The 23841-nt window shown below is 46.1% G+C and overlaps 1 protein-coding gene across 5 annotated transcripts in view; it reads right to left on the reverse strand.

Moving 5' to 3' along the window:
* myo16 (myosin XVI) overlaps positions 1 to 23841 on the reverse strand; it is a 675445-nt gene that overhangs the window by 315921 nt on the left and 335683 nt on the right. For all 5 annotated transcript variants that reach the window (XM_063053735.1, XM_063053734.1, XM_063053733.1 and 2 more), the window contains one exon: positions 3941 to 4058. In XM_063053735.1, the coding sequence (XP_062909805.1) occupies positions 3941 to 4058 (118 nt within the window). The remainder of the gene's footprint in view (positions 1 to 3940; positions 4059 to 23841) is intronic.

Here is a 23841-nt window from a genome sequence, read left to right on the forward strand (position 1 = left end):
AGGTGTCACAGATGTAGGTGGGGAGGGTCTAAACCGGGGGGATAAAACAGAGTTGAGGTATGCAGATATGAGTTCAGTGGGACAGGAACAAGCTGAAACAATGGATCTACCTGGACAAGCAAATTTGTGGATTTTGGGTAGGAGGTAGAAACGGGAGGTGTGGGGTGTGGGAACTATGAGGTTTGTGGCATTGGTGGGAGATCACCAGAGTCAATAAGATTGGTGTTGGTGTGGAGACAATGTCCTGCAGGTTCTTAGTGGGGTCCTGTTCAAGGGGTAAGTAAGAGGAGGTGTCTGAGAGTTGGCCCTGGGCCTCGGCAAGGAAGAGGTCAGTTCGCCAGACTACTACAGCTCCCCCCTTATCTGCAGGTTGATGGTGAGGTTAGGATTGGTGCGGAGGGAGTGGAGAGCCAAGCGTTTGGAAGGACTGAGTTTGGGATAGGAGAGAGGAGTGTTAAGTCTAGATGGTGAATGTCCCATAGGCAGTTGGCAATGAAAAGGTCCAGAGCTGGCAGAAGACCAGGGTGGGGTGTCCAGGAAGAGGAGGAGGGCTGGAGATGGGAGAAGGGGTCATTAATGTGGGGTGGAGAGTCCTTGTGCAAGAAATAGGCTCAGAGACGGAGGCGGCAGAAGAAGAGCTCAGCATCATGGCAGGTACAGTACTCACTGAGTCGTAGGCACAGGAGGACAAAAGTGAGGCCCTTATTGAAGACAGATTGTTCTGTCTCAGTGAAGGGAAGGTCAGATGGAATGGTGGACAAAGGTGAGGCTCAGACTGAGGACAGAACATTCTGCCTCAGAGGGGAGAAGGTCAGAGGGAATGGCTGACAAAGGTGAGGCTCAGACTGAGGACAGAACGTTCTGTCTCAGTGAAGGGAAGGTCAGATGGAATGGTGGACAAAGGTGAGGCCCTTACTGAGGATTGAACATTCTGCCTCAGAGGGGGGAAGGTCAGAGGGAATGGTGAAAACCGGCATGGATGACAGCTGGGATCGGAGGGGAAAGGGGGTTGGTAGTGTCTGAGGAGAAGGGAGGTTTGGGATGTTCAGGGATGGTGGGGTGAGAGGAAGATGGAGTCTCCAAGGACCCAGGAGCTGATGGTGGGACCTGAGAGACACGGGATTGTGGAGTGGTGATGGGGAAAGGGGAGACGGGTGTTCCAGCAACAGTGCGTGAAGACCTGGCCCAGAGGTACAGAGGGTCAGGGCCGGAGTCGGAGTTGGAGGTTTGCGCAATCAGCACTTTGGTGATGTCCGAGGTCATTGGAACCCCCATTGATGGCGGCAGAATCCGGGCTTGGGATTGTTAGAGCTGTTGAGGTCAGCAGCAGAGATCGCCGTCTGGAATCCAGGCCTGTCGGCGGGTTCTGTAGTCTGTAGATGGGCGACCTTCTGATCCTTGGACACAAGGAAGTCAAACCAGCAACTGAAATCATAGAACCGGCCAAGGAGGAAGAAGTGTATAGGTCCATTACAGGCGGCGGAGAGGGAATCCCAGAGTTGTGGAAGTGACTGGGGTAGGGACACCAGGTACCTCCTCATGGCAGAGAGCGTGGCCCGTAGAGCGCGGTGGGACAGTTGATTGAATGTGGGTACCTGAGGTCCTCACAGGGTCCAAATCGAGAAGCCTGGAAACGAATCTGAAACCGTGTGGTATAAACTGGCGGCAAAAACATGTTCCCAGGAAGGATACATGGCTGTCATAGTAAAATTAGGCCATTCAGCCCATCGAGTCTTCTCTGCCATTCCAACGCAGCTAATTTATTATCCCTCTCATCCCTAATCTCCTGTTTAGTCTCCGACCTTCCCCTCACTGAGGCAGAACCTTTGACGACCCGACTAATCAAGAACCCATAAACCTCTACATTAATTATTGCGTACCCAATGATTTGGCCTTCACGGCTGTCTGTGGCAGTGAATTTCACAGATTCACCATCCTCTGGCTAAAGGAATTCCTCCTAATCTCTGTTCTAAATGGACATCCCTCTATTCTAAAGTCCTTTTAGTTCTGCACCCCCTCACTGTACTAAACATCCTCTCCACATCCACTCAATCTAGGTTTTTTAATATTTGAGAGGTTTCAATGAGATCCCGCCCCCCCCCAATTCTTCTAACCTCCAGTGAGTACAGGCCCAGAGCCATCAAATGCTTCTCCTACATTAACTCTTTCATTCCTGAAATAATTCTCTGGAACCTCCTCTAGACCTCCAATGCTAGCATATCTTTTCTTAGCCCAGGTGATCAAAACTGCCTGGGAGGGGGGAGAAGATGACAGCGCGACGACAGCGCACGTGGCCACTTCGGTGATGAATATCTGTTATTTGTCAAGTAGGGGACCATGCACAATCCTGATTTGATGGAGACAGACATGAGAGCACAGCGGAACATCTGGAAAACTTCTAAAATGACTGCTTTGCTACTGCTGCTACTGTGTGGTAACCAGAATCTCCGGAGCTGAAGGCCCCGAAATCCTCGGCTTCGTGTGTTTCAGCGGCCGGAGAGAGGTCAAAGGTGCTCGGCAGAGGATGGCGCTCAGGAGGCTGTATCGGAGAGGCTGCTCGGAAGCTCAGAGTTTTTGGACGGATGGACTCAGGGTCGGCTGCTTCCAAGGTAAGCAAGTTGACGGTGCCTGGAGGTTTACGGCAGGGAGTTTCTCCCTTTTGCTGCCTGCTATCGGGGACTCGGGAGCCGATCGACTCGAGACTTTGAGAACTTTTTTTTACTGTGCCTGTGGTCTGTTCTTTATCAAATTATGATATTGCTTTGCACTGCTGTAACTATATGTTATAATTATGTGGTTTTGTCAGTGTTAGTCTTTGGTCTGTCTTGTTTTCTGTGATATCACTCCGGAGAAACAGTATATCATTTCTTAATGCATGTATGCATTTCTAAATGACAATAAAAGAGGACTGAGTGTTCTCGTAATCTAAATCTAGTACTCCAACTGTAGTCTGACCAGTACATTATAAAGCCTCAGCATTATATCCCTGCTTTTATAAGACCCCCTTGATGCCCTGACTAATTAAGTATGTATCAATAGACCAGGACCGTGCTAGGGTTGGCTGGATGATTTTAAGATTAGCTTTATTTGTCACACGTCTGGAGGAACTTAGCAGATAAGGCAGCATTTATGAAGAGGAATAAACAGTCAACATTTCAGGCTGTGACCCTTCATCAGGACTGGAAAGGAAGGTTGGGGAATAAGAAGGTGGGGGAGGGGGAGGAGTACAAACTGGAAGGTGACAGATGAAAGACCAACTACATTCTAGTCCTTTTGAAATGAATGCTAACATTGCATTTGCCTTCCTTACTACTGACCCAACCTGCAAGTTAACCTTTAGGTTTCCAACCTTTTTGAAGCCATGGACTAATGCCACGAAGCAAGGGGTCCATCAGTCCCAGGTTGGGGATCCCTGCTTTAGAAGATCCTGTGCGAGGACTCCCAGGTTCCTTTGCATCTCTGATTTTGAATTTTCTTCACATTTAGAATAGTCTACATCTTTATTCCTTCTACTAATCTGCATGACCACAGAATTTTTCACACTATGTTCCACCTACCACTTCTTTGTCCATTCTGCCAATCTCTCTAAGTCCTGCCCCTCCACCTAACTTTATATCATCTGCAAACTTGGCCACAAAACAATCAATTCCATCATTCAAATCATTGACAAATAATGTGAAAAGAAGTGGTCCCAACAGCGATCCCTGCTAAACACCACTAGACACTGGCAGCCAACCAGCAACTCAATATTAACAAGCAGGAATTTCATTCCATTTCTCCAAAAGATGCTGCACCTTTTTAAAAAAATATCTCCCTGAGGGAAACTACAAATGTAAAGCCCTGAGAAATTAGAGAACATGTTCCTCAAATTCCTGCTGGGTGAAGCCATGATTCAGGCCATCACTTTCAAAATCCTGAGGGGTTTTAACAAAAGCATTACCTCCAGTCAAAGTCCTTTTGCTTTCATTGAATTGCAGTTCTAGATACTTAATATAGCGGCTGGACGACACATTTAATGTGGTTTTTGCATGGCCAAAGGATTCCAGCAAACAGCAGACCTAGAAGAAAGTTCATAAAACATTTACCAAAACAGTCATGTAAACTTTAGGGACAGGAAATTCAGTCACTCAGTTGTTACACTGTTTTGTGCTGCAAGATGATTGTGATCAGCACTCCAAGGGAATTACACTGCAGTTCAGCAGTGAAATTAATTGCCATGCAATATGTAACTGACATCATTGTCATGATATTTCAGCAACATAAAAGCCCAGACCTGGAATACATGAGCAGGTCTTCATTGGAGGTAAGGCTTTACTCCAGTATCACTTTTGTAAGGGGATTCTTCATTTATGTTACTGAGTAGGCAAATTAAAATGGCTTCTTTGTTATGTTAACTGCTGAGAAAGTTCTCTCGTTAGCAGCTAGTTTGGGTTATATTATTGATAAGAGAACGAACGACACATTTGGGATAGGTATTAATCTTTCTAGTGTGTCTGTAAGTTATTGTGATGCGCAGGTTTTTGGGGAGAAGGCGTGATGGAGAGGGACAGAATGGACATGGTGCTGTGAGCTGGCTAACGGGGTCGGACCCCGAAGAGGAGTCCGAGGTCCAGGGTCTTCGGCGAGAAGAGGAGACAGAGACAAACTCGTGTGGAGTGTCTGGTCGACCACCGTGGTTGGTCCCAGGTGGCAGGTCGAGGTGGTCAGAGGGGATCGAATGGTGAAGAGAGGATCGTTACTCGAGATCCAATGGTTGTGCACGAAGAGACTGAACTTTGATAAGTGTGGCACCTTTTATTTTCCTTTTATATTTTATCTCTATTAATTATATAACTCCAGTAATATCTATAAACTGTAATTCATTTAATCATATATGGTGTACCGTCTGTTATTGGGTGGGGTGGGGTACATCACACAGCATCCACACAAACTTAATTACCCAGATTGGTGGGGCCGAGGGCTGTTTCCCCTAGACGACAGCAAGTGGAGCGACCCTGAGGCTTACCAGGGGCTACACTTTAAAAGCTATATCCCTACTTTAGCTGCTGTCATGAAGCTTTGGACTGCAGTAACACTGTACTTCTTCCTGCATTGTCATCTCACAGGTTATTGGTAGAAGGCCCTAATTCAAACCATTCCTTACCCAGGTGTCCACTTATTTAACAGTAATAGTAAAGTATACTGGAGTAAACCTTCACTTGCTCCTGCATCACACGCAAAATGCTAGGGGAACTCAGCAGGCCAGGCAGCATCTATGGAAAAGTGTACAGTCACTGTTTCGGGCTGAGACCCTTCAGCAAGACTCCTGTATTCCAGGTCTGGGCTTTCATAATGCTGCTATATCACAACAATTATGCCGGTAATGTATTTCATGGCAATTAATTTCACTGCTGAACTACACTGTAATGACAAGCAACACACACAAAAATTGCTGGTGAATGCAGCAGCCCAGGCAGTACCTATAGGAAAAGGTACAGTCAACATTTCGGGCCGAGACCCTTCGTCAGGACTAACTGAAAGAAGAGATAGTAAGAGATTTGAAAGTGGGAGGGGGAGGGGCAGATCCGAAGTGATAGGAGAAGACAGGAGGGGGAGGGATGGAGCTAAGAGCTGGAAAGTTAATTGGCAAAAGGGATACGAGGCTGGAGAAGGGAGAGGTTCATGGGACGGGAGGCCTAGGGAGAAAGAAAGGGGGAGGGGGAGAAAGAGGATGGGCAAGGAGTATAGTGAGATGGACAGAAGGAGAAAAAGGAGAGAGAGAGAAAAAAATTAATAATAATAAATAAATAAATAACGGATGGGGTACGAGGGGGAAGAGGGGCATTAACGGAAGTTAGAGAAGTCAATGTTCATGCCATCAGGTTGGAGACTACCCAGACGGAATATAAGATGTTGTTCCTCCAACCTGAGTGTGGCTTCATCTTTACAGTAGAGGAGGCTGTGGATAGACATATCAGAATGGGAATGGGACGTGGAATTAAATATGCGGCCACTGGGAGATCCTGCTTTCTCTGGCAGACAGAGTGTAGGTGTTCAGCGCAATGGTCTCCCAGCCTGCGTCGGGTCTCGCCAATGTATAGAACGCTGCATTGGGAGCACCAAATGCAGTATATCATCGCAGCCGACTCACAGGTGAAGTGTCGCCTCACCTGGAAGGACTGTCTGGGGCCCTGAATGGTAGTGAGGGAGGAAGTGTAAGGGCATGTGTAGCACTTGTTCCGCTTATAAGGATAAGTGCCGGGAGGGAGATTGGTGGGGAGGGATGTGGGGGAAGTGAATGGACAAGGGAGTTGCGTAGGGAGCGATCCCTGCGGAAAGCAGAAGGGTGGGGAAGAGAAAGATGTGCTTAGTGGTGGGATCCCGTTGGAGGTGGCGGAAGTTACGGAGAATTATACGTTGGACCTGGAGGCTGGTGGGGTGGTAAGTCAGGACAAGGGGAACCCTACTCCTAGTGGGGTGGCGGGAGGATGGGGAGAGAGCAGATATGCGTGAAATGGGAGAGATGTGTTTGAGAGCAGAGTTGATGGTGGAGGAAGGAAAGCCCCTTTCTTTAAAAAAGGAGGACATCTCCTTCGCCCTGGAATGAAAAGCCTCTTCAGTTAGTCCTGACGAATGGTCTCGGCCCGAAACGTCGACTGTACCTCTTCCTATAGATGCTCACAACACGCTGGAGGAATTCAGCAGGTTGGGCAGCATCCGTGGAAAAGATCGGTTGACGTTTTGGGGCTGGAACCCTTCGTCGTGTTGCTTTGACCCCAGCATCTGCAGATTATTTCCTATAGATGTTACCTGGCCTGCTGCGTTCACCAGCATTTTTTGTGTGTGTTGCTTGAAATTACAGCATCTGCAGATTTCCTCGTGTTTACACTGTAATGACCCCTTGACTGTTAGGAATTTCCCGTAGAAGTTCCAGATCAAAGTCATTTTGAAGCATATAACAGTGTACTAGCTGATTAAACAGTATCAATGCCTGCTTGTTGTCTTATTAAACAACAATATTAAAATTTGTAAATCACTTCTTAAGAACTATCTTATGCCTTTCTAAATTTCAGTTTCAGTAAACAGAATATAAACACAATTAACAGCACTTTAAAGTCAAGAGCTCTAAAATAGTGCAGGGTAATTATTGTCTCTTAATTATCAGGATAGAATCCAAGGGATTATAAACAAGAATAGATGTCAGAACGTGACACATTCATCTGCTATTGTTACTGATGTAAAGCTAGAGTCACAGATAAGCACATTTTTTTAGATTCCATACCATATGGCAAGCATGCAGTCAATGTGAATCAGAAGAATACTTCATTTTCTGCCTTTAACTTTAAACGTTATGCAGCACATACTTCTTCTCAGCAGGTACTGACTAACTGTAAGTAAACAAGGTGTTTATTTAAATTTACTCCATTAATCCAAGACACCAGTTGAGGAAGAGCAGGAATTTCTGAAGGAACAAGATCACTCAAATATTATTGAAATATTAAATGCACATCACTCATCCTGCTTAGCTATAAGGTCCAACTGTAAAGAATACATCTCAACTATATAGACAGTATATTATATAATACAACTCCTACATAGCATAGTAAATTTTAAATGTTCCCATTCAGGCTTAATCGCTGTGGAGGGTTTCTTTTGTGGGATAACGACTTTCCTGACAAAGGGAATCACTCTGCTTGGCAAGTGAGACTTGTGGCTATGAAAACAATCTCAGGTTCTGGGGCTTCTTTCGTGGTGCTTGTAGAACCTGACTCTGAGTCTGCAGGAAATGGCTCTGACAGTGGTAACCACCTTTCTTCTTCATTTTTCTTCTAGTTTGTGCATCTTGATCTTGGGAAGGTCTGTTTAGCTCACTGGAGTATTCTCTTATTAATTCCTCTATTGCTCCCTTTATGATTTGATCTCTCCTCTTGGTTTTGTCGTGCACAACATCATCTGATGCAACCTCTTGTCTCCAGTATACGTTCTTAGTTAGATATCTGCAGGCTTCAGTTCAGTATTTTTTGAAATACCATTCAAACTCATTTTGTGGAATGACTGAAACAGCCAAGTCAATGTCCAATTCCATTTTAATTTGCTGTTCATTTCTGGTGTAAGCCATATTGCCTGTCGATTGTTTGTTTTCAAATTTTAAGTCTCAAGGCTACCCAACCCTCTGTCATTCTCATCATTAACTGATTTTACATCAAAAACATACAGATTAGTGCTCTTTTTGAAACTTCAACTTAACTTTTTTCTCTTCTCCTTTTGTCTACTTGACATGCTTTTTGTATATGTCCTTTCTTGTATTTTCTGCAAGTTTCAGCTTTAAACCTATAATGCTCTGGTGTATGTGAGCTCTGCCACAATGGTAACACAATCTGTTTGGCCAGGCTGGTCCTAGCTTAGACTTTTGTTCACATTTACTTTCATTCCTCATTTGCTCCTCTGTCTGCTGTCTCCATTGATACAGTGATATCAACTGCTCTTTTAAAAATATAAGCTGTGCTTTAGTTAGAATCCAATTTTGAATGCTGTTTTGTAAGGTTCCACAAACTAAATGATCTCTCAATATATCGTTAAGCCCAATCATTGAGCTGACAATGCTCAGACAATCTCTCAATTCAACTATGTACACTGAAATGGGCTCCCCTTATTTTTGATTTTGCTTATGAAGCCTGAAACATTCTGCAATCAACAACGGTTTTGGTTCTAAATGTTCCTGAGTTATTTTCATGATATCAGCAAAGCTCATTTTGGCTAGTTGGAGCAGTTAATCTTTGAAGCAATCTGTGTACCTTTAAAATGAGGCACTCAGCAAAATTGGCTTTTGTTTCTCATTGACGATTGCATTTGCTTTAAAATACTGCTCAATCTGTTAAGTATATAAAATCAAGCTATCTGTTGTGTAATCAAATACATCAATCTTCCTGATGTAGCCAACCATTTCTACTCTTTTATATAAATGGTTTTTATCACCCTGTACTTGTTTATTAACCCATGAAGTCTTCAGTTTACTGCCTTCATTAAATTGACTGTGTCTTCCCTCCCAAAAAACAGGTGCTGTGCTGATGTTTTTTTAACTCGACCATTTCTCACTCTGTTTTTTTTAAGTCTAACATCTCACTTCATTTCAACAATAGGTGTGTTTAGGTATGTTTTAAAAATACCTTGTCATCACTGTTATGTTTTCTAACTCCAACATCTTAAACTAATTGAAAGGAAAAGTCTGGAATGCAAATTTAACTTCATGTTTATCTTAAGTGAGGTGCGCACTGATCATGTGGTAGTGTCATGCAGTATGCAATTCACTTATTTTTGCATATAACCTATGGTGAATTATTTAAACAAACAAGAATGTTTATTCAAGCAATATATTTACAATATTACTGAAATATTAAATACACAACAAAGACCACGAGTTTTAAGCTGTAACTGTATGCAACACCAGTTAGTTCATAGCTTGGGTACTCTGTACAGTACTGGCTGCCATATTACAGGGAAGATGGGGCTGTACTGGAACAGCAGCAAAGGAAGCTCGCAAGAACATACCAGGATGGAAAAGTAGAGCCATGAGTAAAGATTAGATAGGCTACCATTGTTTTCACTCGAACAGAGAGGCAGAGGAGGGAGTGATTTGAGAAATATAAAATAATGCAAAGCCTGGACAGAGCATAAAAACCTCTTTCTCTGATCAGAGGGATCAAAAACCTGAGGAACTTTTGGAGGCAAATGTCTACACCACACTTGTTATGAATTTAGTGAAGGAAGAGATAGTGTGAGCTTTTTTCAATTTAACCCTGAAGATCAGTCTTAGAGTTACACAGCACCTGGAACAGGTTCCTTGGGCCAACTCATTCATGCTAACCAAGGTGCCTTCCTGAACTACTCCCATTTCCTGCCTGCAATTGGCTCATATCCCTCCAAAACTTTCTCACTCTGTTTCTTTCCCCTGTGACAGAATTAGAGTTAGAGTTCATCGAGGAAATAACATGCAGGGTGGAGAAAGGAGAGGCAGTGGATGACATTTTCTTAGATTTTCAGAAGGCATTTGATAAGGTGCCTCACATGAGGCTGCTTAACAAGATAAAATCTATGGCATTACAGGAAAGATACTGGCATGGATAAAGGGATGGCTGACAGGCAGGAGGCAGCGAGTGGGAATAAAGGGGGCCTTTTTTGGTTGGCTGCCAAGTGACTAGTGGTGTTCCTCAGGGGTTAGTATTGAGACCGCAACTTTTCACATGGTTGGTCAATGATTTAGATTGTGGAATTGATAACTTTGTGGCAAAGTTTGCAGATGATACAAAGATAAGTGGATTGGTAGGTAAAACTGAGGAAGCAATGTCATTGTAGCAGGACTTAAACAAATTGGAAGAATGGGCAAAAAAGTGGCAGATGGAATACAGTGTTGGGAAATGTATGACAATGCATTTTGGTAAAAGGAACAATAGTGTGGACTATTATCTAAATGGGGAGAAAATTAAAACATCAGCGGTGCAGAGGGACTTCGGAGTCCTCGTGCAAGACTCCCAGAAGTTGAATTTGCAGGTTGAGTCTGTGGTAAAGAAGGCAAATGCAATGTTAGTATTGATTTCAAGGGGAATAGAATATAAAAACAAGGAGATAATGCTGAGGCTTTATAGGGCACTAGTCAGGCCGTACTTGAAGTATTGCCAACAGTTTTGAGCCCTGTATCTCAGAAAGGTGTGTTGTCATTGGAGAGAGTCCAGAGGAGGTTCACGAGGATGATTCTGGGAATGAAGGAGATAACATATGAGGAGCGTCTGCAACTTTAACCCGACTTTGGAATTTAGAATAATGCGGGTGGCAGGGAGAGTGGCGAAGCTTATCCAGAACTAGAGGGCACAGCCTTAAACTGAGGGGGGGCTTTTATAACAGAAGTAAGGAGGATTTTTTTAGCCAAAGTGTGGTGAATCTGTGGAATGCTCTACCATCGACTGCATTGGAGGGTAAGTCTGTGGATATACTTAAAGTGGAAGTTGATAGATTCTTGATCGGTCAGGGCATCAAGGAATATGGTGAGAGAGCAGCTGTATGGGATCTGGAATCAGCCATAATGAAACGGCGGAGCAGACTCGATGGCTGAATGGCCTAATTCTGTTCCTTTTTCTTATAGTCTTATGGACATCTCGGATCTAGTCCTCTGAATCCTTAAGTGGGAGGGTGAACAGCCAGAGCTCATGGTTCATGTAGGTACCAATGACATGAGTAGGATGACTGACGAGGTTCTCATAGGGAGTTCAGGGTGTTAGATGCAAAGTTAAAGGGTAGGACCTCCAGGGTTGCGATCTCAGGATTGCTACCCGTGCCATGTGCTAGGGAGGCCAGAAAAAGGAAGATTATACAGTTTAATATATGGCCAAAGATTTGGAGTAGGTGTGATGGCATAAGATTTTTGGATCATTGGGCTCTCTTCCAGAGAAGATGGGACCTGTACATAAGGGACGATTTGCATCTGAACTAGAGGGAGACTAGTGGGAAGGTTTGTTAATGCTGCATAGTGGGGTTTAAACTAGAGTTGGAGAAGATGGGAACCAGAGTGCCAAAACACTTAGTGGAGAGGTTGTGGAGGCAGATGTTGGTAAGACATCAGACCAAGTCAGGAATCAAAAGGTTGAGTATGGTGTGATCGGTGTCCTGAGCTGCGTATATTTCAATGCAAGAAGTGTTGTAGGAAAGGCAAATGATAGTGCTGAAGATGAGGGAGCTGGTTTACTAATAGAGGCAATGTGTAGTGAGGAGAGGCTGCTGATAGGGCAAAATTGCAGCCAATAGGATGGGTTGCAACGTAAAAAGCTGACAAAATTGAAAAGGGTGAGTATAGGACTGAAGGTAACACACATAAAATGCTGGAGGAACTCAGCAGGCCAGGCACCATAGATAGAAAAGAGTACAGTTAACGTTCTGGGCCAATACCCTTCATCAGGACTGCAGAAAAACGGTTAAGGAGTCAGAGTTAGTAGGTGGGGGGGAGCAGAGGAAGAAAGATAAGGTGACTGGTAAAACTGGGGTGGGAGGGCTGAAGTAAAAAGCTGGGATGTTGATTGGTGAAAGAGATACAGTGATGGAGAAGGGGGAATCTGAGAGGAGAGGACAGAAGGCCATGGAAGAAAGAAAAGGGGGAGGAAAACCACAGGGAGATAATGGGCAGCTAGGGATATAAGGTGAGAGAGGGAAATGGGAATGGGGAACGTTCTGTCCTCAAACTTGCCTGATCCATTTCCAACACATCCCTCCCTCAATCTCTCTGTCTCTATCTCTGGAGACAGCTTACCTACTGTTGTCTATTATAAACTCACTGACTCGCACATCTACCGGGACTATACTTCTTCCCACACTGTTACTTGCAAAAACACCATCCCTTTCTCTCAGTTCCTCCATCTCCACTGCTTCTGCTCTCAAGATGAGGCTTTTCAATCCAGCACGAATGAGATGTCCTCCTTCAAAGAAAGGGCTACCCTTCCTCCATCATCAGCGCTGCCCTCAACATCTCTTCCATTTCGTGCACGTCTGCCCTTACCCTATCCTCCCGCCACCCCACCAGTGATAAGGTTTCTCTTGTCCTCACCTAGCACCCTACCAACCTTTGCATCCAGCACGTATTACTCCATAACTTCCGCCATCTCCAACAGGATTCCACCACCAAGCACATCTTTCTCTTCCCCCCGCCCCCACTCTCTGCTTTCTGCAGGGATCTACATGACTCCCTTGTCCATTTGTCCCTCCCCACTAATCTCCCTCCTGGCACTTACCCTTGCAAATAGAACAAGTGCTACACCTGCCTCTACACCTCCTCCTTTACTACCATTCAGGACCCCAAACAGTCCTTCCAGGTGAGGCAACACCTCACCTGTGAGTCAGTTGGGGTCATATACTGTACCTAGCCGGTGTGGCATCATGTATATCAGTGAGACCCAACATAGATTAGAAGACCACTTCACCGGAAAAAGCGGGATCTCCAAGTGGCCACTTATTTTATTCCACTTCCCATTCCATTCCAACATGTCAGTCCATGGCCCCCTCTACTGCTGCGATGAGACCCTACTCAGGGTGGAGGAGCAACACCTTATATTCTCGACACCATACCTCGACACTGTTTTATCACCCCTTGTTCAATCCCTTCCGACCTATGTTCGTGACACTTCTCACGCTCTTAAACTTTTCGATGATTTTAAGTTCCCTGGCCCCCACCGCTTTATTTTCACCTTGGATGTCCAGTCCCTATATACTTCCATCCCCCATCAGGAAGGTCTCAAAGCTCTACGCTTCTTTTTGGATTCCAGACTTAATCAGTTCCCCTCTACCACCACTCTGCTCCGTCTAGCAGAATTAGTCCTTACTCTTAATAATTTCTCCTTTTGCTCCTCCCATTTCCTCCAAACTAAAGGTGTAGCTATGGGCACCCGTATGGGTCCTAGCTATGCCTGCCTTTTTGTTGGGTTTGTGGAACAATCTATGTTCCGTGCCTATTCTGGTATCTGTCCCCCACTTTTCCTTCGCTACATCGACGACTGCATTGGCGCTGCTTCCTGCACGCATGCAGAACTCGTTGACTTTATTAACTTTGCCTCCAACTTTCACCCTGCCCTCAAGTTTACCTGGTCCATTTCCGACACCTCCCTCCCCTTTCTAGATCTTTCTGTCTCTGTCTCTGGAGACAGCTTATCCACTGATGTCTACTATAAGCCCACTGACTCTCACAGCTATCTGGACTATTCCTCTTCTCACCCTGTCTCTTGCAAAAACGCCATCCCCTTCTCGCAATTCCTCCGTCTCCGCCGCATCTGCTCTCAGGATGAGGCTTTTCATTCTAGGACGAGGGAGATGTCTTCATTTTTTAAAGAAAGGGGCTTCCCTTCCTCCACTATCAACTCTGCTCTTAAACGCATCTCCCCCATTTCACGTACATCTGCTCTCACTCCATCCTCCCACCACCCCACTAGGAATAGGGTTCCCCTGGTCCTCACCTACCACCCCACCAGCCTCCGGGTCCAACATATTATTCTCCGTAACTTCCGCCACCTCCAACGGGATCCCACCACTAAGCATATCTTTCCCTCCCCCCTCTCTCTGCATTCCGCAGGGATCGCTCCCTACACAACTCCCTTGTCCATTCGACCCCCCCATCCCTCCCCACTGATCTCCCTCCTGGCACTTATCCGTGTAAGCGGAACAAGTGCTACACATGCCCTTACACTTCCTCCCTTACCACCATTCTGGGCCCCAAACAGTCCTTCCAGGTGAGGCATCACTTCACCTGTGAGTCGACTGGGGTGATATACTGTGTCCGGTGCTCCCGATGTGGCCTTTTATATATTGGTGAGACCCGACGCAGACTGGGAGACCGCTTTGCTGAACATCTACGCTCTGTCCGCCAGAGAAAGCAGGATCTCCCAGTGGCCACACATTTTAATTCCACATCCCATTCCCATTCTGACATGTCTATCCACGGCCTCCTCTACTGTAAAGATGAAGCCACACTCAGGTTGGAGGAACAACACCTTATATTCCGTATGGGTAGCCTCCAACCTGATGGGATGAACATTGACTTCTCTAACTTCCGCTAGGCCCCACCTCCCCCTCGTACCCCATCTGTTACTCTTTTTTATGCACACATTCTTTCTCTCACTCTCCTTTTTCTCCCTCTGTCCCTCTGAATATACCTCTTGCCCATCCTCTGGGGTCACCCCCCCCCCGTCTTTCTTCCCGGACCTCCTGTCCCATGATCCTCTCGTATCCCCTTCTGCCTATCACCTGTCCAGCTCTCGGTTCCATCCCTCCCCCTCCTGTCTTCTCCTATCATTTTGCATCTCCCCCTCCCCCTCCAGCTTTCAAATCCCTTACTCACTCTTCCTTCAGTTAGTCCTGACGAAGGGTCTCGGCCTGAAACGTCGACTGTACCTCTTCCTATAGATGCTGCCTGGCCTGCTGCGTTCACCAGCAACTTTGATGTATGTTACCTTATATTCTGTCTGGGAAATCTCCAACCTGATGGCATGAACATTGATTTCTCAAACTTCAGGTAAAGCTCCCCCCCCCACCCCACCGCCCCTTCACCATTTCCCATTCCCATTTCCCTCTATCACCTTATGTCCTTACCTGCCCATCATCTCCCTCTGGTGCTCTTCCAACTCTCTTCCTTCCATGGCCTTCTGTCCTCTCCAATCAGATTCTCCCTTCTCCAGCCCTGTACCTCTTTCTCCAATCAACTTCCCAGCTCTGTACTTCACCTTTCTCCCTCCTCCTGATTTCACATATCACCTTATGTTTCTTCCTTCCCTCTCCCACCTTCTAATTCTGACACTTTCCACGTTTTCCCTGCAGTCCTGGTGAAGGGCCTTGGCCTGAAACACTGTACATTCTCTTTTCCATAGATGATGCCTGGCCTGCTGAGTTCTTTCAACATTTTGTGTGTGTTGCTTAGATTTCCAAAATCTGCAGATTTTCTCTTGCTTGTGACAGGACTGAAGGTGTAGTATTTGAATGCACACAGTATATGGTATAAGGTAGATGAACTTGCAGCACAGTTGCAGATTGGCAGGTATGATGTTGTAGGCATTACTAAAACATGGCTGAAAGAAGATTATAGCTGGGAGCTTAATGTCAAAGGACAGGCATTGTATTGAAAGGACAGGCAGTAAGGCAAAGGGGCACTGTGCTCGGTTGGTAAAAAAATGAAATCAAATCATTCGAAGAAAGTGACATAGGGTTGGAAGGTGTTGAACCATTGTGGATAGAGCTAAAGAACTGCAAGGGTAAAGAGACCCTAATGGGTGTTGTATACAGACCCCCAACAGTAGTAAGGATGTAACCTACAAATTACAATGGGAGTTAGAAAATGCATGCCAAAAGAGCAATCTTACAATAGTCATGGGGGATTTCAATATAGAAACATAGAAAATAGGTGCAGGAGTAGGCCATTCGGCCCTTTGAGCCTGCACCGCCATTTATTATGATCATGGCTGATCATCCAACACAGAACCCCGCCCCAGCCTTCCCTCCATACCCCCGACCCCCGTAGTCACAAGGGCCATATCTAACTCCCTCTTAAATATAGCCAATGAACTGGTAGATTGTAGATGTAGATGTAGATGTAGGTAGATTGGGAAAAATCAATAGAAGGAACCAAAAAAAGTCAATAAGAAGATAAAGATGGAATACTAAAATAAGCTAGCCAATAATATTAAAGAGGACACCAAAAGTTTCTTCAGATACATAAAGTGTAAAGGAGAAGCGAAAGTGGATATCGGAAAACAGTTCTGGAGAAGTAGTAAAAGTTGCTGGTAAACGCAGCAGGCCAGGCAGCATCTCTAGGAAAAGGTACAATCGACGTTTGAGGCTGAGATCCTTCATTAGGACAGAAGTAGTAATGGGAGACAAGGAAATGGTCAATGAACTGCATAAATATTTTGCTTGTGTCTGAATGATCTAGTTTGACTACTTTGAACAAGCCAGAGTTGAAAAGAACAAAGACATGAGGCTAAGGTCAGAGACCAAAGAACAATCCTGGCTGTAGTCTTCGACCAGAGCCAATAAGAAGGTGACCCTGGTAGGTCAGGTGATCTTGAGCTAACGGGATGGAGATGCATCACTTGAACAGATGAGGAACACTGTAAGAGTTAGGAGCTTCAAATGCAAAAAAGTGATAACTATCCATTCAACAGAGACCAACCAACAGAGATGACGATACCCCTCAGAGATATGGAGATTGGAGCAGGACCACGAGGAGCACATGGTCAGCATAGACGCCTTTTACTGGCATTACCTTTTATATTCTTTGAATGTTCATGGAAAGTAGGAAAAGGGGGAGAGAGAGAGCCTGTGCTATGTCAAATTACCAGATGAACGAGTAGTCTTTGGGGTACTGCAAATCTGTGTCTTTATTGATGCTTGCTACACATTTGAGTGCTCGGTGGAAGGCGCTGATGCTTTTCTGCCAGTGGGGGGAAATCGTTGTATATATATATATAGCTAGGGTGCCTAGGACTCTGGAGTGGAGAGCAAGTTTATAAATATGGCGGAAGCAATGAATGTTGAGAATGGCCAGGGTGGAGTGCTGCGGGAGGGGTGTGGTAGAGAAAGAGTGCCAGAGGCAAGAAGTGGTAAGTGGTGCGGGTGCAGATGCACCCAGTCCTGAGACACCAGGCCAAGATCATATGATTAGGGGGAGAGAGAGAGCCTGTGGTATGTCGAATTACCTGATGAATGAGTAGTCTTTGGGGTACTGCAAGTCTGTGTCTTTATTGATGCTTGCTGCACATTTGAGTGTTCAGTGGAGGACACTGATGCTTTTCTGCTGGTGGGCGGCGGGGGGGTGCGGAATCATTGACTTGTTGCTGCCCGTGTGTGGGAGGGGGCTTTGGGGTTCTAACTACTTTTTAGCCAGTTCTGCACAACATTGTGGGCTGAAGGGCCTGTTCTTGCTCTGTACTGTTACATGTTCTATATTTAAAAGGCCAAAATACTATTTTAACTGTTGTTCCACCTGCATATTTACTGACAAGGACAATATGTTATTTTGTAGATTAACATCACTGTTTAAATAATTCCTTAACTTTACTGTTTATTACATCAGAGTAGATATCTGAGGCCAGTTCATTGGCTATATTTAAGAGGGAGTTAGATATGACCCTTGTGGCTAAAGGGATCAGGGGGTATGGAGGGAAGACTGGTACAGGGTTCTGAGTTGGATGATCAGCCATGATCATACTGAATGGCGGTGCAGGCTCGAAGGGCCGAATGGCCTACTCCTGCACCTATTTTTTTCTATGTTTCTATGTTTCTATATCTTCACAAAACTGCATCAGCCATCCAACAGCCACTCGTTTGACTTGTATAAATTGCACTGAAGTCTCTTTGAATCCTCTTCACAAATCATTATTTTTTCTTGTCTCAAACTTTTAACCCTTGGCTTAAATTTCTCCTTGTGCAATTGGATCCTTGATTTCCTCACTTGCAGATCCCAGTCAGTTCAGATTGGCAACAACATCTCCTCCACAATCTCCATTAGCACAGATCATGTAGGTAGCCCTCTGCTCTACAGCGGGAGGAGAGAGAGCAGCGCGCTGCGTGTGCTCAGCCCTCCGGTGAAAAATGATATCGTATCCGTTAAATAGGGGCCGTGGACAATTCTGATTTGATGGAGACGGACATGAAAGCACAGAGGAACATTTGGAAAAATTTCTGAAACGCTCGTTTGCTGCTGTCGTTACTGCGCGGTCAGGAATCTTTCGGATGGAAGACCTCAAAATCCCTGGCTTTGCCTGCTGTTGGCGACTGAGAAGGAGGTCGAATCGTTCGGACAGAGATGGCGCTCAGTACTCGGTGTCGGAGAGCTGATCAGAGCTCGAGGTTTTCGGGTGACTCAGAGTCGGATCGTGGTCGGGTATGGCAGGGAGCATCTTTCTTTCTTCTCCCGTCTGCGTGAGAGATGCGACATTTGAGAGACTTTGAACTTTTACTGTGCTCATGGACTTCTTCATCAAATTATGGTATTGTTGCACTGTTGTAACTATAGGTTATAATTATGTGATTTTGTTAGTTCTTTTTCAGTCTTGGTCTGTCCTGTATTTTGTGATATCACACCAGAGGAAATATTGCATCATTTCTTAATGCATGCATTACTAAATGCCAATAAAAGAGGACTACATGTCTTCATAATCTAATCTAATCTAATATATTGGTTTTATACTTATGACTGTGTGGCTAAGCACAGCTCCAATGCCATTTTCAAGTTTGCTGATAACATCATTGGTCATAGGCCAATCAGCATACAGGAAGGAGATTGAAATTCTGGCTGAGTGGTCCCACAGTAATAACCTCATACTGAATGTCAGCATGATCAAGGAGCTGATTATTAACTTCAGGAGAAAGAGACTAGAAATCCAGGAGCCAGTCTTCATCAGAGGATCAGAGGTTGAGAGGGTCAGCAACTTATTGTTACTATTTCAGAGGAACTGTTCTGAGCCCAGCATGCGAGTGCAACTATGAAGAAAGCACGGCAGTACCTCTGCTACCGTATGAGTTTGTGAAGACTCAGCATAACATTTAAATCTTTAGCAATCTTCTACAGATGTGCAGTGGAGAGTATATTGACTGGCTACATCACAGCATGGTATGGAAACACCAATTACCTGGAACAAAACACAAAATATTTTGCAGATTCTGGGGTCAAAGCAACACTCACAACACGCTGGAGGAACTCAGCAGGTTGGGCAGCATCCGCGGAAACGACCAGCCAATGTTTCGGGCTGGAACCCTTCATCAGGACTGAAGAGGGAAGGAACAGAGGCCCTATAAAGAAGGTGGGGGGAGGGTGGGAAGGAGAAGGCTGGTAGGTTCCAGGTGAAAAACCAGTAAGGGGAAAGATAAAGGGGTGGGGGAGGGGAAGCAGGGAGGTGATAGGCAGGAAAGGTGAAGAAAGAATAGGGGAAAACACAATGGGTAGTAGAAGGAGGAGGAACCATGAGGGAGGTAATAGGCAGCTGGGGGAGGGGGCAGAGTGACACAGGGATAGAGGAAGGGAGAGGGAGGGAATCACCGGAAGTTGGAAAATTCAATGCTCATACCAAGAGGCTGGAGACTACCAAGACAGTATATGAGGTGTTGCTCCTCCAACCTGAGTTTAGCCTCATCATGGCAGTAGAGGAGTCCATGTATGGACATATCTGAATGGGAATGTGAAGCAGAGTTGAAGTAGGTGGCAACTGGGAGATCCTGTCTGTTGTGGCGGATGGAGCGGAGGTGCTTGACGAAGTGGTCCCCCAATCTGCGTCGAGTTTCACTGATGTAGGGAAGGCCGCACCGGGAGCACTGGATGCAATAGATGACCCCAACAGACTCACAAGTGAAGTGTTGCCTCATCTGGAAGGACTGTTTGGGCCCTGAATGGTGGCAAGACAGCGGGTGTAGGGACAGGTGTAGCACTTACGCTTACAGGGATAAGTGCCGGGTGGGAGATCCGTGGATCAGGGATTCGTGGAGGGATCAATCCTTGTGGAAAGCGGAGCGGGGTGGAGAGGGAAAGATGTGCTTAGTGGTGGGGTCCTGTTGAAGGTGGCGGAAGTTGCGGAGGATAATGTGCTGGATCTGGAGGCTGGTGGGGTGGTAGGTGAGGACAAAGGGAACTCTGTCCCTGTTGCGGTGACGGGAGGATGGGGTGAGGGCCAAAGTGTGGGAAATGGAGGAGATGCGGGTGAGGGCATCACTGATGATGGCAGAAGGGAAACCATGATCCTTCAAGAAAGAGGAAATTTGAGATGTCCTGGAATGGAAAGCCTCATCCTGGGAGCAGATGCGGCAGAGACGGAGGAACTGGGAATAGGGAATGGCATTTTTGCATGTGGCAGGGTGGGAAGAGGTATAGTCGAGGGAGTTATGAGAGTCAGTGGGCTTGTAGAAGTTGTCAGTGGACAGTCTGTCTCCAGAGATGGAGACCGAGATCGAGAAAGGGGAGAGAAGTGTCCGAGATAGACCAAGTGAATTTGAGGGCTGGGTGGAAGTTTGAAGTAAAGTTGATGAAAATGACGAGCTCAGCATGGGTGCAGGAAGCAGCACCAATGTAGTCGTCAATGTAGTGAAGGAAAAGTTGTGGAGCAGTACCAGAATAGGTTTGGAGCACAGACTGTTCCTCATAACCAATGAAGAGGCAGGCATAGCTGGGGTCCATGCGAGTGCCCATAGCTACACCTTTGGTCTGAGGAAAGTGGGAAGAGCCAAAAGAGAAGTTATTAAGTGTGAGTACCAGTTCCGCCAACCAGAGGAGGGTAGTGGTGGTGGGGAACTGATGAGGTCTTTTGTCCAGAAAGTAGTGGAGGGCTTTGAGGCTTTCTTGATGGGGAATGGAGGTGTATAAGGATGGGACATCCATAGAGAAAATAAAGCAGTCGGGACCGGGGAACCGGAAGTTATTGAAGAGGTGGAGGGCATGGGATGTATCCCGGATGTAGGTGGGGAGGGACTGAGCTATGGGTGACAAAATGGAGTCCAAGTCGGTAAATACAAGTTCGGTGGGACAGGAGCGGGCTGAAACTATGGGTCCACTGGGATAGTCAGGCTTGTGGATCTTGGGGAGGAGGTAAAACCGAGCAGTACGGGGTGTGGGAATTATGAGTTTAGTGGCTGAGGATGGAAGGTCTCCGGAGTTGATAAGGGCAGTGATGGTACAGGAGACAATGGTTTGATGTTTTTTGGTGGGGTCCTGTTCCAGGGGTAAGTGAGAGGAGGTGTCAGAGAGCTGCCGTTTGGCCTCAGTGAGGTAGATGTCCGTCCGCCAGACAACTGTGGCACCACTTTTCTCTGCGGGTTTGATGGTGAGGTTGGGATTAGTGTGGAGAGAGTGAAGGGCAGTGCATTCAGAGGGAGTGAGGTTGGAACAGGAGAGAGGAGTGGTGAAGTTGAGATGGTTGATGTCTCGGCGACAGTTGGAGATGAAAAGATCAAGTGCAGGTAGAAGGCCTGGGTGGGATGTCCAGGAAGAGGAGGAGGGTTGAAGACGGGACAAGTGGTCATCAGTAGGGGAGGGGAATCCTTGCCAAAGAAGTAGGCTGGGAGACGTAGAAGAGTCTCTACGAAGAAGAGTACAGCGTCATGGTGGGCACGGAACTCACTGAGGTGTGGACAGAGGGGTCAAAAGTGAGCACCTTGCTAAGGACAGAATGTTCTGCCTCAGGTCATCTATTGCGTCCAGTGCTCCCAGTGCGGCCTCCTCTACATCGGTGAAACCCAACGCAGATTTGGGGACTGCTTCGTTGGGCACCTCCACTCCGTCCAGCACAACAGACAGGATCTCCTGGTTGCCATCCACTTCAATTCTGCTTCACATTCCCATTCAGATATGTCCATACATGGCCTCCTCTGCTGCCATGATGAGGCTAAGCTCAGATTGGAGGAGCAACATCTCATATACTGTCTAGGTAGTCTCAAGCCCCTTGGTATGAACATTGAATTCTCCAACTTCCAGTAATTCCCTCCCCCTCCCTTCCCCTATCCCTATTTCACTCTGCCCCCTCCCCCAGCTGCCTATCACCTCCCTCATGGTTCTGCCTCCTTCTACTACCCATTGTGTTTTCCCCTATTCCTTGTTCACCTTTCCTGCCTATCACCTCCCTGCTTCCCCTCCCCCACCCCTTTATCTTTCCCCTTGCCGGTTTTTCACCTGGAACCTACCAGCCTTCTTCTTCCCACCATCCCCCAACCTTCTTTATAGGGCCTCTGCCCCTTCCCTCTACAGTCCTGACGAAGGGTTCCAGCCCGAAACATTGACTGATTGTTTCCATGGATGCTGCCCGACCTGCTGAGTTCCTCCAGCTTGTTGTGAGTGTTCCCTTGAACAAAAGGTAGTGGATACGGCTCAGTCCATCACTGGTTAAGCTCTCCCCACTGTTGAGCACATCTACACAGAGCGTTTTTGCAGGAAAGCAGCATCCACTGTCAGGGACCTCCACCACCCAAGATATGCTTTCTTCTTGCTGCTGCCATCAGGAGGAAGATACAGGAGCCTCAGGACTCACACCGCCAGGTTCAGGAACAGTTCAACGATCAGGCTCTTGAACCAAAGGGGATAACTTCGCTCAACTTCACTTGCCCCATCACTGCCTTGTTCCCACAACCTATCGACTCAATTTCAAGGACTCTCCATCTCATGTTCTTGATATGTATTCCTTATCTATTTATTATTATTATTTGTTTCTTTTTATATTTGCACAGTTTGTTGTTTTTTGCACACCGGTTGAACATCCAAGTTGTTGCGGTGTTTCATTGATTCTGTTATGGTTATTATTTTGTTATAGATTTATTGGGTATGTCCATAAGAAAATTAATCTCAGGGTGACATAGAAACATAGAAACATAGAAAATAGGTGCAGGAGTAGACCATTCAGCCCTTCGAGCCTGCACCGCCATTTATTATGATCATGGCTGAACATCCAACTCAGAACCCCGCCCCAGCCTTCCCTCCATACCCCCTGACCCCTGTAGCCACAAGGGCCATATCTAACTCCCTCTTAAATATAGCCAATGAACTGGCCTCAACTGTTTCCTGTGGCAGAGAATTCCACAGATTCACCACTCTCTGTGTGAAGAAGTTTTTCCTAATCTCGGTCCTAAAAGGCTTCCCCTCTATCCTCAAACTGTGACCCCTCGTTCTGGACTTCCCCAACATCAGGAACAATCTTCCTGCATCTAGCCTGTCCAATCCCTTTAGGATCTTATACGTTTCAATCAGATCCCCCCTCAATCTTCTAAATTCCAACGAGTACAAGCCCAGTTCATCCAGTCTTTCTTCATATGAAAGTCCTGCCATCCCAGGAATCAATCTGGTGAACCTTCTTTGTACTCCCTCTATGGCAAAGATGTCTTTCCTCAGATTAGGGGACCAAAACTGCACACAATACTCCAGGTGTGGTCTCACCATGGCCTTGTACAACTGCAGTAGTACCTCCCTGCTCCTGTACTCGAATCCTCTCGCTATAAATGCCAGCATACCATTCGCCTTTTTCACCGCCTGCTGTACCTGCATGCCCACTTTCAATGACTGGTGTATAATGACACCCAGGTCTCGTTGCACCTCCCCTTTTCCTAATCGGCCACCATTCAGATAATAATCTGTTTTCCTATTTTTGCCACCAAAGTGGATAACTTCACATTTATCCACATTAAATTGCATCTGCCATGAATTTGCCCACTCACCCAACCTATCCAAGTCACCCTGCATCCTCTTAGCATCCTCCTCACTGCTAACACTGCCACCCAGCTTCGTGTCATCCGCAAACTTGGAGATGCTGCATTTAATTCCCTCATCCAAGTCATTAATATATATTGTAAACAACTGGGGTCCCAGCA

Source organism: Mobula hypostoma, chromosome 7 (assembly GCF_963921235.1).
Source record: "Mobula hypostoma chromosome 7, sMobHyp1.1, whole genome shotgun sequence".
Taxonomy (NCBI): domain Eukaryota; kingdom Metazoa; phylum Chordata; class Chondrichthyes; order Myliobatiformes; family Myliobatidae; genus Mobula; species Mobula hypostoma.